This window comes from Antrostomus carolinensis, unplaced genomic scaffold, assembly GCF_000700745.2.
Source record: "Antrostomus carolinensis isolate BGI_N321 unplaced genomic scaffold, ASM70074v2 scaffold49590, whole genome shotgun sequence".
NCBI lineage: Eukaryota > Metazoa > Chordata > Aves > Caprimulgiformes > Caprimulgidae > Antrostomus > Antrostomus carolinensis.
In genome coordinates this window covers 1-14,428 of record NW_010287320.1, presented here as the reverse complement: position 1 = coordinate 14,428, position 14,428 = coordinate 1, and the positions used below count along the sequence as shown (strand labels likewise).

The window sequence follows — 14,428 nt, the reverse complement described above, 5'->3', positions numbered from 1 at the left end:
CCTGCTGATAACTGGCCTGAAACCTAACTGTTTACTTTCCTCCAATTAGCAGATAAACTTTCAAGGAGGGCACTCATCCTTTCTAGGATGAAGCTTCACCCTTATGATCAATGTGGTATTGAGTCAGGCAAAGAACCAAGCACAGAGTTATCCTTCCCAGTCAGAAAGCTGTTCTGCAGAATTTCAGCCGAAGGCTCAGCATGCATTTTAATTGAAGAGAAGGAAAAAAGCATCTGAAATGTAAGAAAGTGGAATGTTTGTGGGTGGCAGGTGCAAAACTAGAGGAAATAACATCAGCAGAAAAATGAAATCTACTGACATTTGTAATTCAACAAATTGTTTTCTCCTTCTCCATTAATGACTAAATTGATAGGGTTGAGTTAATCATTCCATGAATAGGATTACACATATTACCACCAGCCCTTAGTATTATGATCTTGACAACAAGAAAAAAAACAGACATATATTACAAGGCATCAGCAGATAGTTCAGTTACTGAGAAATCCCTTCACAGAAACACAAGCTGACAGTGTGAATGCAACAACTGTACTGAACTTTTTCAGACTTGAGGCCACCACCCAACCTCTTCCTTTTCTGCTTTGCTTCCCCCCTTTGTCTTGGTGCCAGAATTTACTTTTCTATTTGACAAGATTACAAATTGATGGATAAAGGCTTCACCATCTTGTTTATTAGAAACAGTAGCCTTTTTGTCTTATTAGACAGGTTTGACTTTTGAGCAATCCCACTGCTTTGTGTCACCATCCTCTCCCTGGGGAAATTCACTATGACCACTTCTGCTGGGTTATTCATGATGAGTTTACTTCTGAGCATGAACTGATGCAAAAGCCCAATGCTAAGTGCTAATGCCACATTAATATTTTACATCTCCTGTTGGCCAAGATGGGCTGCAGGCACAAACTCAGGTACTGGAAAGGCTTCCCTTGGTTTTGTAACTGTGTTTCAGCTCATCTTTTCTTTACTATTTCAAATATCCTGGGAAAACTCCCCTTCTCCTTTCCTGTGCGGTCTTCCATGGGAAGCAAAAGGTATTGTCAGCATATGACATTCTGAACACCGAGCGATTCCCAAGAGCTCTACTACAATCTTGTGCAGCCTTTATAGGCTGAACAACCCGCTTCTATTGCTCCCAGGTGAGTAAAATAATGTCACTTAATCAGCTGCTACTTGTGCATTCAATTGTTCTGGAACTAAAAAGAACTAAGAATAGTCCTTTTGATTAAGACAGATCCAGGGAAGAGTAAAACCTGGGGAGATCCAGCAAAAGAACTGTTCGGTGAAGTGTTTTCCTCAATGAGAGGCTAATCAGCTTTCCTTCTCCTGCACATGTACACACACATACACTCAGACTCATCCTTCTCATCAAAAAAATGGTAAATGGTTGTTATCTCTTGCAAATACCACGCTGAAATCCAGGACTGATTCAGAGACTTCTTTAATCAGTCTGCACGTTGCATGGGAACACAAAGAATGCATCAGAAGAGAGGATCAAGAGATGGAGACAGCCAAGAATTGATATGAAATTGGGGGAGAAGCATGCTAATGAAGGAGAGAAACATGCTACAAACAAATGTGTGGAGAAGATGAAAATGGGAGGCTAAAAATCACAACAGAGAAAAAGAAATGGCTAAAGAAAAAACTGCAGTGAGGAAAGCAACAATAAGAGCTTAAGGGGAAAACACTTATTTTCTCTGCCATGAGAATATATAGGTTGCTATAGCTGCTGGGGATAAAGCAGCTTTCTTCTCATACAGGAATACATTGAGCATTAAAGAGTTCTGTCGTAAGAGGAAATAGCTCTGTACAATTCTTCAAAAAAAAAGCAGAACAGTCTACACCTTAATACTTTCCTGCATCCACAGCACAAAGACCTGTATCCTGTGGAAATGACCATGTGGGCTCTGATACACAAGCTACAGAGCAGGGCCATCAGGAGCAGGGTCATGATAAGACATACATGCACTATATGAGCAGCTTTCCTGAAGCGAGATTGACCATCACCTCCATGCTATCCTGTGAGCAAATCACTAACTCTTACCCACCCAACACCCTCTTGTCCCCAGCCTGTCCCAGTTAAAAGAAATTATTCAAGCAGCAGTTGAATCTCACTACCAGGCTCTTCTGTTTCCCTGTTCACATGACTGGACAGAAGAGCAATGATGTCTACTGTTTAAAACATGTTTTCCCTCCAGAGACCTCAGAACAAATTTCAAAAACAAAGCAAGACTTCCCACTGAAGAGCTCAGCACCATTACACAGCGTATCACCCTTCTCCTCTATGGAGCCCAATAACAGAGATGTTCTTTCTTGAACACAAAATATATGTATTTTTTAAACATCATGATAAAATTCTGAGTTGGACAACTAACAAAGTGCCACGTCAGTCCAATCTGGATTGGTGCAAACACCACACAAACCTTACGTTTATGTTAAGAACATTAACAACATGCACTTCGTTTCTTACCTGTGATTTCTACTTTCACATTTTCTTCCTTCCTTACAGATTCTTCCAGAGCTGAGTCCTGCATGGAAAGAGATGATCCTACATCATGCTGAGCCACAGGCAGAGATTCCACAAACTCCTCCAGTCTGTTCTGTTCCATCTGTAATTCCTTTTTCTGGCCTTCATTGCCACCACGTCGCGACTTTAAGAAAGCAACTAAACTGGAATCTGCAAGTATTGACAGAGAGAGAAGTGACAGAAAGCCTCAAAATACTTGATATGCCTATAGCTCCTGCTATTTATGTTTTAGCCTTTTCATTCCCATTCCACACAGCCTCTTCTTCTGTACCAACTGTCACTTCTTTTCAAACTGAAGCACTTAACTGCCTCATGACCTCTTTAGCACATAAGCTGGCTACAACTGTCTGGTGAGGCAACACCAGAGAAAGAGCTGATAAATGCCTTTCAAGGTAAAGCAACAACAAAAATCCTAGTTACTCACCCAACTTACAAATAAAGAGATAAATGTTTCTTTCCCCCTTACTGCCACTGAAAAGGCACATTCAAACAAGACTATTCATTGCGGAGAGATTTTCTGGTCTGTGATTTCTGGGAGGAACCCAGGTCTGACAAGTTTGCCTACCCTGTGTGTGGACCGCTCAGTGGCATTAATCTGAATGCTACAAGAATACACCAAACAGACACCAGGAAAAGAACTACCTGCTCTTCACTGAATTACACTGAAGCTGCAGCACATGGTCTAGGTATTGTATTAAGAGAAGGAGATCTTGTTTGTTCTGAACTGACTCCCCATACTGAGAGTCAATTATAGTCTGACGACATCCAGAAAACAGATGTGGCCATTCTCTTCATGCTTTGGAGGAAAAGAGGAACATTTGGGAGGCAGGGGTGTTTTGAAGAACAGATAATATCCCTATGGCTCTAAAATAGGAAAATGTCAGAAGATCATAATTTTGCTATCAGATCTGTTACAGATATCCCACATAATTTTTGATGGGGGATACCTTCTCTCTGAATATTCTCCATCCAGAAGATGGCATTGGGATGCTTATGCCAGAGGTGAACAGTAATAGCCTGTGCATTGTGCCTCTAAAAGGTACAGAGAAACTTCAATAAGCAGCATCAGAGATGTATAAAGTAACAGAATACAACACCTACATTAGTTATTTGTTCTTTGGAGGATAAAGGACAAGTAATTCAGAAGTGCCTAGTATCTGAGAAGTCACCCCTAAAAGGAAATTACTCCCATGTGTCTGAAACAGTTCAAAGAGCGTGCAAGGATCTATCCTACACTTGTGATCACTTTACACTCTCCTCATGATGCAGTTTAAACCTCCCTTGGTGAGGGAGAAGCATTCAGCCCAGTCTGACTGGACCACTCATATTTTTTCCTGAATGCAATCCCAGTCCTCACTTTCTCACAATTCACTGTACAGAGCAAGGAAAAGACTATTCATTACTTCAGCATTTCACATCGTGTCAAAAAAGTCACTGATATGTCAATCTGTGCACAGTATGTCAGAGAGAAAGCTTACTCCTGCCCAGAGTCTGCACAAGCAAAACCAGAACAGTATCAACAACAAGACCCTGAGGACACTGCCCAGCATGGAATTGCCCACCTATCCTCATACTGCACACCACGGAGTCTTATCTGCTTCATAACTAAGAGATTAACTCAGAGACTGGGCAGCTTTAAACACCCACACATTATTCACACTCCTGAATATGGAGAAAAAGTCTCTTTAATCCGCATCTCTGTGCCTGTCCAGTTCCCAAACTCATAAGTAAGTCAGCAATTTAGTTTAGGATTTGCTCCATCGTGCATAATTCCCTAACCACAGATACTTTGGGAACACCAAAATTAGCCCCAGTTTCCTTAACGCCTCAAAGACCAAGAGATCTACAATTTTAACCTATAGGGCATATAAACAAAGATACTGTTTTAGAAAATAATTTATTGTTCAGAAATACTTCAAATACCCTTTAAATATCCTTTTTAAGTTCCCTAAGTATTCACTTCATTAATAGCCCAAAGCATGGAGTGGTGGGGACAAGAAGTAAAGATCACAAATAAGTCACAAGAAGAAAGTACATAAACAAGATATTTTTCAGATACATGCCATTGTTGTAAGCAGTGAAGTTCAAAGAAAAAGAGATCTTTTCCACCTCAGGTAGCTTGGACATCTCAGCTCTCTGAATGAAAGATGTGCCTAATGATTCTGTAAGCAATTATTTTGCATAATTCCTTTGACACCTTTCCAGTTATACCCATGCTGCTTGCAATGAAGTCAAGATCATTAATATGAACTTTAAGCTAAACCCACAGGAGATTTATGCATCTAAAATGCCACTGACACCTAAATTTTATGCTAGGGAATCTGTAATGATGAGAATTTCAAAAACTGTTGTCTGCCACCTACATCTGTACATCTGTCCTTAAAAAAACTATTGAAACCATTGATCAAAAATGGTACAGAAATCACTGAAACCAATGCCAACAAGTTTTACAGCGCTCTAGATCACACAAAGTCTTATCAAACATGCCACATTCAGGGTTCTCCCCGTCCTGCCATCAGCTGTCAGTTACAGGCAATCCCAGAGCACCACTGTGGACAGGGCTCCAAATCAGAGACCTCTGTACCCAACAGTCAGGTAATTAAAACACTTCAAGAAGTTCAAGACTAGCTGTAAGCTTTTCTGCTCTACCAAGTACAGATTCGAACTGAAATCTCCCACATGCCCACACATTTTCCCTATCTGGGTACTGACAGTTCTTACACAATTCTAAGGTGTTTTGGAGGGGAAGACCAAGGGCTCTCTCTCACTTCAGCACTGCTATGGCCACCCCAAGAATAGCTTTGCTTTCTCATCTGCTTCAGAGAATTACATTTTAGGACCTCAATCCATGTATATGTAACCAGGTATTTGATGTGCAAAGTAACAGAGTGCCTGGACCATCTTATCCCACAGCAAAGGGGAGACAGAACAGACTTAAGCTAAGCCCCCTCGCAATGAGGAGCAAGTGCTCTTTAATTCCTTCACACTTAATTCTCACTCATAAGCTACTGACATGACATGGAAGCTAGATTATCTACAGAGGCAACGAGCAGGAATCCCAAGCTCCCATCTTTGATCTGTGAATTTGGTAAGACTTTAGAACATGTACAAATTCAGTAAACTTCCACATCTCTAGAAGAATTCACCCTGGGAAGCACATACCCAGCTGAGCCAGAAGCTTTTCCTGCTCCTGCAGGATCTCTTCCTCAGACATGGACCGCAGCTTCTCCAGGTTCTCTTTGTGAATAGCTTGAACTTCCTGCTCACTCTTTTGGCTTCCAAGACCCTCTCCCGTTATGAGACAAGGCCGCTGAGACATCAAAAAGTCACCAGCTTTTTCTGTATGATCTAGCAGAGAAAGCAGTTAGTGATTTAAGTGTCTACAGCAACATGAATATCACAATTTTGTCATTATGAGGCTTGCATTTTTTTATTTTTTTTTGCATTGGTAGTCAAGGAGTAAAGAAGTTCAGTTTAGCTTCAAACAACATTAAAATATTTGGCCTTTAACCCCATGCCACAACAAAACGTCATTTTCACCTTTTTTCTTTAGGAGTTGGGTGAGGGATGAGGGGAAAGGAATTTTGTTTCTTTAATACAAAGCAAAGGCAAGAAAAGGTAAACTGGAGCATAATTCAAAATTGATGAGTCAGAGCGTTCTTCCAAGTTAGTGAATACTAGATTCTTTCTCTGTCCATTGTGAAGCCACATTTATATGTCAGGCAAACCCTGACCTAGTAAATATCTGTTGAGTGAGACAGAGAATTAAAATTATGATGTAACCCAGTTTCTGGAGTGATACAGGATCCATTCTCAATGCAGGCCTGTTTGCTTCTAATAACGTCCTGTATCCACCTTTATGGGTTAAACATATTAGAAGTTCCAGCAAGGGGGGCATTTTTCCCACCCTGAACAAAATCGAGTCTCCTTTATCACCTGAACGAAATCCTTTTTCAAGGCTCATTTCATTTAACTCTAGCAGCGGGGTAACATGCTCCTGTGGTCAGAGCAAGACCCTCCAGCTTTCCTGTAGCCCACTATACAAGGACCTGACTTAGTGGCTTCATTCCTTATGTTTTGTTCATGTGCTCCATATAGTGACTTGGAACATCCCTGTGACCCTAAACCAGCCAACCCTGAAAGGATCAAACCCCTGTTCAAACAGCAGTAATCATACACATCATCACATCAGTAAGGTTTGATGTCATTTCCACAGCAGCTGCCTTGCATGTTGAGCAGAAAGAGATGAGAAGCCAGAGTGACCTGTTAAAAGATACAGGAAGCTTCTCACCATCAGCAAAACTGAGCTGAGGATTACCAGGCACAAACACTTTGTTACTACAAGAAACAGAGCTCCCCCTCTTCTCTTGCTTCCAGTGATCCTGCCACAACAACCTTGCTGAGAAGGCCAAGCCATTTTCTGATCCCTTGGTTGTGCTACCACATTTTCAAAGCATTCTGCTTCAAGAGGATCACAGCTATAGGGCTTCTGCATTGCCCTTTGAGATTTCTCAGACAGAAGCACACATACACAATTGTAACAGAATATACAGTAAGCACAGGATATAGACCTGGATGGTGGATTTGTGCACATGCAGCACAGCACATCTCAGGGTTCTCTTACCAACAATCTGACAGGGGTCAGGGCAGACAGAAACCTTAGCCAAATGGCAATAACCCTTAAATGACACCTGGCCTCTATTTCAATGTGAAAAAGAGGGAGGTAGGGAAAAACCCAGACATGTGGTAGTCTTAAGCAAATAGGAGATTTCAAGACAAACAAACAAACAAACAAACAAACAAAAAGCCTGGAGATGCTGGTAGCAGTTGAATTGGTTTCATCTTTCCTTGTCACGCTGCTGTCAGACAAATAACTGCTGGAGATAGCACTGACTCATCAGCACCACCTCACAGCATTCCTTACGGAGCAAAGCCACGGTCTCATGGCAGTGGATCTGGTGACAGAGGACTGAGCTTTCAGCTTCTAGGTAGGAGTGGGAACCTGCATCACAGTGGTCTCAAACAACTTCATCAGACACAAGAATCCTCTTCCTAAAATTGTGGAAATCAACGATGAAACAAGAAAAACTTTACATATAATAAAAACAGAGGAAAAGGAGGACAAGAACCTTGAAAAATAAATCTATTTGGCCCTGTGTGAAGCAAAAAGGAAGTGAGTGAGAAAGCTAACCCAATTTTCAGAATGTTAATTTGGGTCTCAGACCATTTGTCTCCTTGTCATGCCACAGACATTCCAAGTGACCTTGAGATTCCTAAACTGAGGACAACAGGGCTACCCTAATTTAAAGGTAAGGTGCACTGATGTTATGGTTACTAGGCTATGTAAATACGGTAGGCTGGATAAGTAGAACCTTCTCCACTTACCATCCCTGATGCAGGGGAGAGGTGCTTCTCCTGCTGGTCCCTCAAGATCCAGAACATCCGGAGCAGCTGATCTTATCTGCACACACTCGGCAGCAGAGGGAGCTGCTGCTGCCTTTTCAGCAGCTCTTCTCACTGCCATCTTCTGTGCAAAGATGCTTTTTCTTCCAGATCCCACCTTCACCTGCAAACAGGAAAGCCATGTGTCACCACTTTCCTCTCCAGACTCCCCCACACACCTGCCACTAACAAACGTATAGATCTGATCCTAAAGACACCCTCAGATCAGACTTTGGGACGTGACACACAGAAGCTGCTGGCAGCCACCTGCCCTTTTCCGTGTGTGTGCTATTCCTTTTTTAACACACAGTTTAAAGGACAGAGAGACAAAAACATGACTGTTTTTGCTACCTAGAGAAGGAAGATGACTCATTATAAGTGAAGTCAAGCCAGGCAGTACACCTAAACTATCACCGAACACAACAGTTCCAGCTTCCCTGCTGTTTGGAAACCCTGCATAGCTGAATACTTTGCATTTCTGAGGATAAATGGGACTGTACTGTATTGCACTCACCACATGCTTGGAACAGGCTTCTTATAAGGTGATTAGAGAGCAGCAGGGTGAAGAGATTTACACAGCAAGAAGTGGGCAAGGAGTGCTAAAATAATCCTGACTAAATTACTGTGCTGCTTGCCTAGGCGATGGAAGGGCATGGATCTGAACAGCCTTGCACAGGATGCACAGGAAATCCAAAGCAGACTAAGCAAAAACTTGCACGTCCTTAGACCAGAGAAGAAGCTTAAAAGGCAGTCTGAACATTTGGTAGCTGTTTTGTGCACTCCTGCACCAGGTAAACAGAACTGGCAGTTTAAAAATATTACTCTTTCCTTTCAAAAAAGATGTCCTTCGAAATAAGCTACCTCTTCAAAGCAACCAGAGCTATCAATCACACACCAGCTCCCAGCATCTGACTCCCACTCAGCTAGCAGCTCTTGCTACTACAGCAACGACTGATGATAGCAGCCATGCCTTCCAGTTTTACAGCCTCAGAAAAATAATTATGGCAAAATCACAAAAGCTGCAAAACATAATATGTGCAACCATACTCAAGTATCATGCCACGAGGAATCAGGTGCAACTTCATTAAGTATGGACTTAATCAAACCTAATTGGACAAATTAACAGAGATTGTTCCTCAGAGAAAAACAAGCAAACAGGATCAATTCTACTACAACAGTGAGGATTTGATCCACCTCATTAAAGTTAGCTGAAGGGGATCACGTTTTTTCCTAAACCAAAAGGATTCCAATGTTATTTAACTGCAGGGTATGGACTGCCTACTTGATGGCAGCTTGGTGGGAAAACTCTCTCCTACGCTAAGGTGGTAATGCCAGAGATATGTTGAGCCAGCTCCAGCGTGCCAAGTCACTTATTTTGAGCCCCACCACCCACCAAGCGTTAGGCTTTGTTGTGGGGAAGTTTTAATAGTTAATGAAGGTAGCATAAAACAGCTGTTCCCAATCTTACCTCACTTTTTACCTCAGAGCGGTGAAACGTCCTTGGAAATGGGTCTCCCGTGGGCACTGGCATGGTTACTGCTATTGCACTTGTGTCTCGTTCCTGCAGCAAAAAATTCATACCCTGTAGAAACTAATGCAACAGCCAGACATGTTCAGACCATTTAGCTAAGAGTGGACTCAAAAATCTCTCAGCTCTGCAGCTCACAAGCTTTCTGCTACATCGCTGTCAGGCTCAGAGTACCTTGTGCTTATTTAGAGCCAAAGTGAGGCTCTTTTCCAAAAGGCTGGGCTGCCAAACTCCACGCACCACTCAAAGAGTCACATAAAGTAAAACTCGGGTCAATGCAGAGCAATGAAAACATCTCCCTTAAAGTCTAGAAACTCACCCAAGTCCGTACATGCAAGCAGTGTGACCTGTAGGCAGCCTGGACTGGAGAGCAGATTCAAATCCATTATTTAACTGACAGCAAAAATATACCCAAAGAACTTTTTCTTTCAAGGTACTCCAGGACACTTGATCTACAGTGCCACAACTGCTTCATCACACTGTAGAAATAAAAAGCAGCAGCAAAACCCTTCATCCCTCACCACTGCTCAGTTTGCAGCATTCACAGAAACACCATATAAAAACCAGACATACAATAATTTTGCTGAAGACTGCTGTAATGTGTCGATCATGACTCTCCAGTCTTTCCTCTGGATCTTCATCCTCAAAGTGGACACAGGCACTTTTGACCTTGGACTTTTTTGGAGGAGCTGGAGTTAGAGCCGGGAGAGTATCAGGAAAATCTGTGGAGCGGAAGTAATAAGAAAAAATAGTAGTCACGTTACTCATATATAACTACTGTGCAATAGATACCAGACCAAAGGCTCCCTAATAGCACCTAGGATGGCTTTGATGAGAAACAAAAAAGATGAGAAAGCAGTAACACAATTAAAGACTATTCTGTCTCTGACTTGCACTGCGTGATGGTGAGAAATATGCTCAAGAATTTTATGTATTGGCAACCGAGGTCTTTTCAAAGGGTATTGAGACTTGACTGCAAGTATTAAGTGAAGAAGCAAGGATGTAGAGAAACAAATAGTGTCCTTGCAGGTGGTGTTCAGGCACAGAAAAGCACATTTCCACTGCCAGCTTTAAGAGTGAGTGATTTCTATGATCATGAGCAAGTCAAGGCCTCCTTTTCACTAGCTATAAACTGGGATTGTATTACCTTCTCTGGAACTAAGCACTGTACGATTTAAATTGTTGCTTTTAAGAAAGCACCTTGAGCTTCTGAGACTATTAAGCACACGACAAAAGTGCTACAGTTACTACCAACAGAGGAAAACAAAACTGCAGGAAGGAGGCTTATCAAGCCAGACAGGCTGGCTGAAAGCTGAAGCTGTTAGCAGAGCTAAATCTCAAAGACACCGAGAACAGGGTCTGGATAGATGGCAAAATAAGCAGTGAGTATCCAATGGGGACAAATTACAGAAAATACCTCTTGTGTTGAGGCTGACAAGGCACCACAGACAGCTGACAAATGTAGACAAAGGCAATGTGCTGAAAAGGTGGTTCTACTGGATGTCAGTCACATTAGGCAGCTACATTTTCCAACCAGGCTAAGAACAAACAATACTGCAAGGAGGACACACATGCAGGGCAAAAGCAGCACTGGGTTGAGAGAGAGGTGAAAGGGCAAGCACTGAGCAACACTGAAAGGGACAGAGAAACATAGTAATTCAAAGAACCCCACAAGGGAAATTACCATCCAACATGACAACATCCTTGCTGTCCTGTAGTGGGGGTCTCTCAGCATCTGCACTCCCTTCCTCCCCCTTCCTCTTGTCCGCTTTCTTCACAATCTTCACTGCAGGTGAAGCTCTGGCTGCCAGGAACTGGTTTTGAAAGTGCAGCAGGTCTTCCTCGGACTCCCCAGGCTTTGGTCTCGACAACATCCTGCCTTCCTGCTCTTGCAATCTGGACCTGTGTGCTGTTCACATGGAACCTATTGGAGACATGGAAAACTGGTTACAGAACTGCATTTCCTGGGGAGAGGATGGGGACAGCAAGGGAAAACTACTCATTTTTGTCCCACTCTGCTGTTCCTGTGTGTACTGCAGCTGCTCTACTTCACCATCACCCCAGGACACAACTAGTTGCACCAGAGTCCCAGGCAAACTGTTTACTTTGTTCTTCATTGCTGAACAACACGCTACTAGACAAGCCAACACCTGGTCTACCAGCCAGCTGGGAGCAGAATGGCATCCAGCCAGCAAAAAATCCAGCCAACAAGTGTATCACTGCCAGAATGCCAACAACACAGCCTTGGATTTGCAAAGCCACAGAAGCACCTGGTCCCAGCAAACAGATTGGACTTACTCTCATACCAACATTAACCAAGAACATCAGAGGCACAGGAACATGCAAATCTACCCCCTCCAGCACACTATCTTCTCAGCATCCTAGCATTAGCATCCCATCAGGATGCAAGAGCCTGTCCACTTAGCTTTGGACAATGCACTCACTCTCACTGCTTGCTCTCCTTCTCACCCAAATCTCCCAAGTGAAAAAAGTTTTTCTTCCTTATCCAGTCCTCCTGCTTTAGTTCTCTCTCACTTTTTCACTGCCCTCTTACTGGCAGAAGTCACACTATTTCCAAGCATTTTCATTCACTGCCCGGGCTAGTTTTGGGTTGAAAGCCAAAGGTGGTATTTATTAAGATTTTTACCTCTGTGCATTTGAGAACTTACTAGGAAAGCAACTATTCCACCTCCTATCCACTGGGCGTGAAAACATTTGTGAGTATTACTCCCCACCTCTCACTCCCATAGCCTGGGACCATTAATCCATTTCTCACAGGCAGGAAGTAAAGTGTTTGCAAATACATTTCACACTAATTGAATCACTGATCAGCACTAATGCTACAGACTTGACATCCTCCCACACTTGGTATGTTGAAATATTTTGTACATATTTGATCTCTTCCACTTTTAAAAGCCCATCAGGACTCAATGATGATTTACTGTGAAGTTGGAAAGGAAAGTGGAAATTGATTTTTAAAACTACAATTATCTGCCATATGGACAGGCTGTATGCATGAGAAAATGCAAAGCTTGGAAGTGAATCTCTGTCTTAATCTTAAACCAAAACAAAGTTCAACCATTTTGCGGGCACAGCCACTGCCCCGAAGCCCCTGTTTTGTCTTATGCTATTACCATACTTTATGGTAAATTAGGTGGGAAGATATCTTGTGGGAAAGATACTAAGAGACACAAGAATTACCTCATGCAGTATTTATGACCTACACTTGGAATATTTATACTATTTTCAGGGATCTCGTTCTTGACTAAGGTTGATTAGATGTGATGCTGCTGGTTCCAGCAAGTTCTATATTTGGTTGTTGGGGTTTTTTTTTTAAATCAAGGTCTTCATGTAAAATCATCAACCATGTAAGACCCACTGAAATTATTTTTTCTGCCCCTCATTTTGTGCAAAAGCTGGACTAAAATCATTCAGACTGAAGAGTTTTGTGTATCAAAACAAAGTGGATTTTCAGAGGTTTCGAGGTTTCCAGGGACTCCTTCACTTCAGCACTTCAGGGTTGAGGAACCAGGCCTCTTCATCCGATGCCAGCCAGCATCACGAGTTAGTTGCTCGATTTCAGACGCCTCAAAACACTGACCTTAATGAAAGCTGTCAGCTCAAGAGTCCCAGAACAACAACTTCCATTTACACCAGACCTACATGCGGCACAAGCAGCAGCGAGGGGAACGTCCCTGTACCCTCTGAACAATAAAACCCTTCCCCAGCACGCAGGGAAAATGCCCAGCTTCTGTGCCAGCGCTGTCAAGGACATCTGTGGAACACAGCCACTAGCAAAGGCTCCTTCAGGGCAGGAAGGGAAGGGAGCACCCTGCTATGGTGCCTCACTACTGTCACAGAAGGATTTAACACAAAAACACCTGGGATGTCACTGCAGTTCTGACCGAGGCTGCGAGTGCAGAAACACTCCCCCTCAGCCCAGTTCCCTTGCAACTGCACAGCAAAAACTGCCACTTCTGCAGACAGCTCCTTTTTTTGTGCCCTTCTAGCATAAGCACACCCCTACTTGCTGTTTATTTGTGGAGCTTTCTGCCACAATAGGAGCTCCAATAGTTGAGTTGATAGGCATAAGCAGCACCGCACGCATCAGAAGCCAAGTGTTTCATGCCCTATCATCACAGGCTCCAAAGCCCAAATGAGGATGATGCTGGGATTAACAGACACAAAACACGCAGTTATAAGCAAAGTGTGCTGCTAATCTTTCTGCAATAAGCTTCTTCCACGCAGGGATGTGCATGCCCTTGTCCGAGTCTCTACGTATTAAAAATGTTAATCAAAAATACAGCAGGCCTTGAAGCTGCCTTCATCTGTCTGGGGAACTGTCAGGCACGAGAAGCCAACTACGCAGTCATTGCCTAGAAAGGTTAGATGTTGTTCCAGGAACCATTTCCTCAAAGCCACTCCTTCCTCCACATGGATATAGATGCCACTCAAATGTAAAGAGCTATAAGATGGTAATACAGAAGTGGGCACTAGTTTGGTTCAAAAATAGATCAAAGCTGTAAATGTGTTCTTTCCGTGTTCTAACTGGATCTAGAAATTTAATACAACCAAGGCCTCTGACTTGGTCCTTCTGCAGTCCAATGAGGAAGGAATTGCTTGTATACATATGGCACATGCAGACAGAGAGAATGTAGTGAAAATAGTTTGCTTTCTAATGGTACCTTTTTCCATGTCCCCTAGAAGCCATCTAAGCGCATTAGCAGCACTCACCTGGCCATCACAAGGAGAAATTCTTATTCACTTGTGCTCAGAGAAAACATGCAAGAAAAATAACACACTACTGACAATCAGCACTAACCCCAGCATCATACGGTCTGGTTATCTCCAGTCTTGCAACTGGCTACTTAAAAGCTAACTGCACACAAACTGTTTCCCTAGAGGGACCATCACAGAAT

At 42.8% G+C, this 14,428-nt stretch overlaps 1 protein-coding gene across 1 annotated transcript in view; it reads right to left on the bottom strand.

Annotated features, from left to right (window-relative positions):
• LOC104520705 (RNA polymerase II-associated protein 1-like) overlaps positions 1 to 11,421 on the bottom strand; it is a gene marked incomplete at its 3' end in the record, with an annotated part of 17,065 nt that extends 5,644 nt beyond the window's left edge. The window contains exons 1-6 of the mRNA XM_010162476.1: positions 11,194 to 11,421; positions 10,083 to 10,231; positions 9,450 to 9,542; positions 7,925 to 8,105; positions 5,702 to 5,878; positions 2,483 to 2,689 (exon numbers count right to left, since the gene is read on the bottom strand). Of these exons, the coding sequence (XP_010160778.1) occupies positions 2,483 to 2,689; positions 5,702 to 5,878; positions 7,925 to 8,105; positions 9,450 to 9,542; positions 10,083 to 10,231; positions 11,194 to 11,383 (997 nt within the window). The remainder of the gene's footprint in view (positions 1 to 2,482; positions 2,690 to 5,701; positions 5,879 to 7,924; positions 8,106 to 9,449; positions 9,543 to 10,082; positions 10,232 to 11,193) is intronic.
• Between the last annotated feature and the right edge of the window lie 3,007 nt (positions 11,422 to 14,428).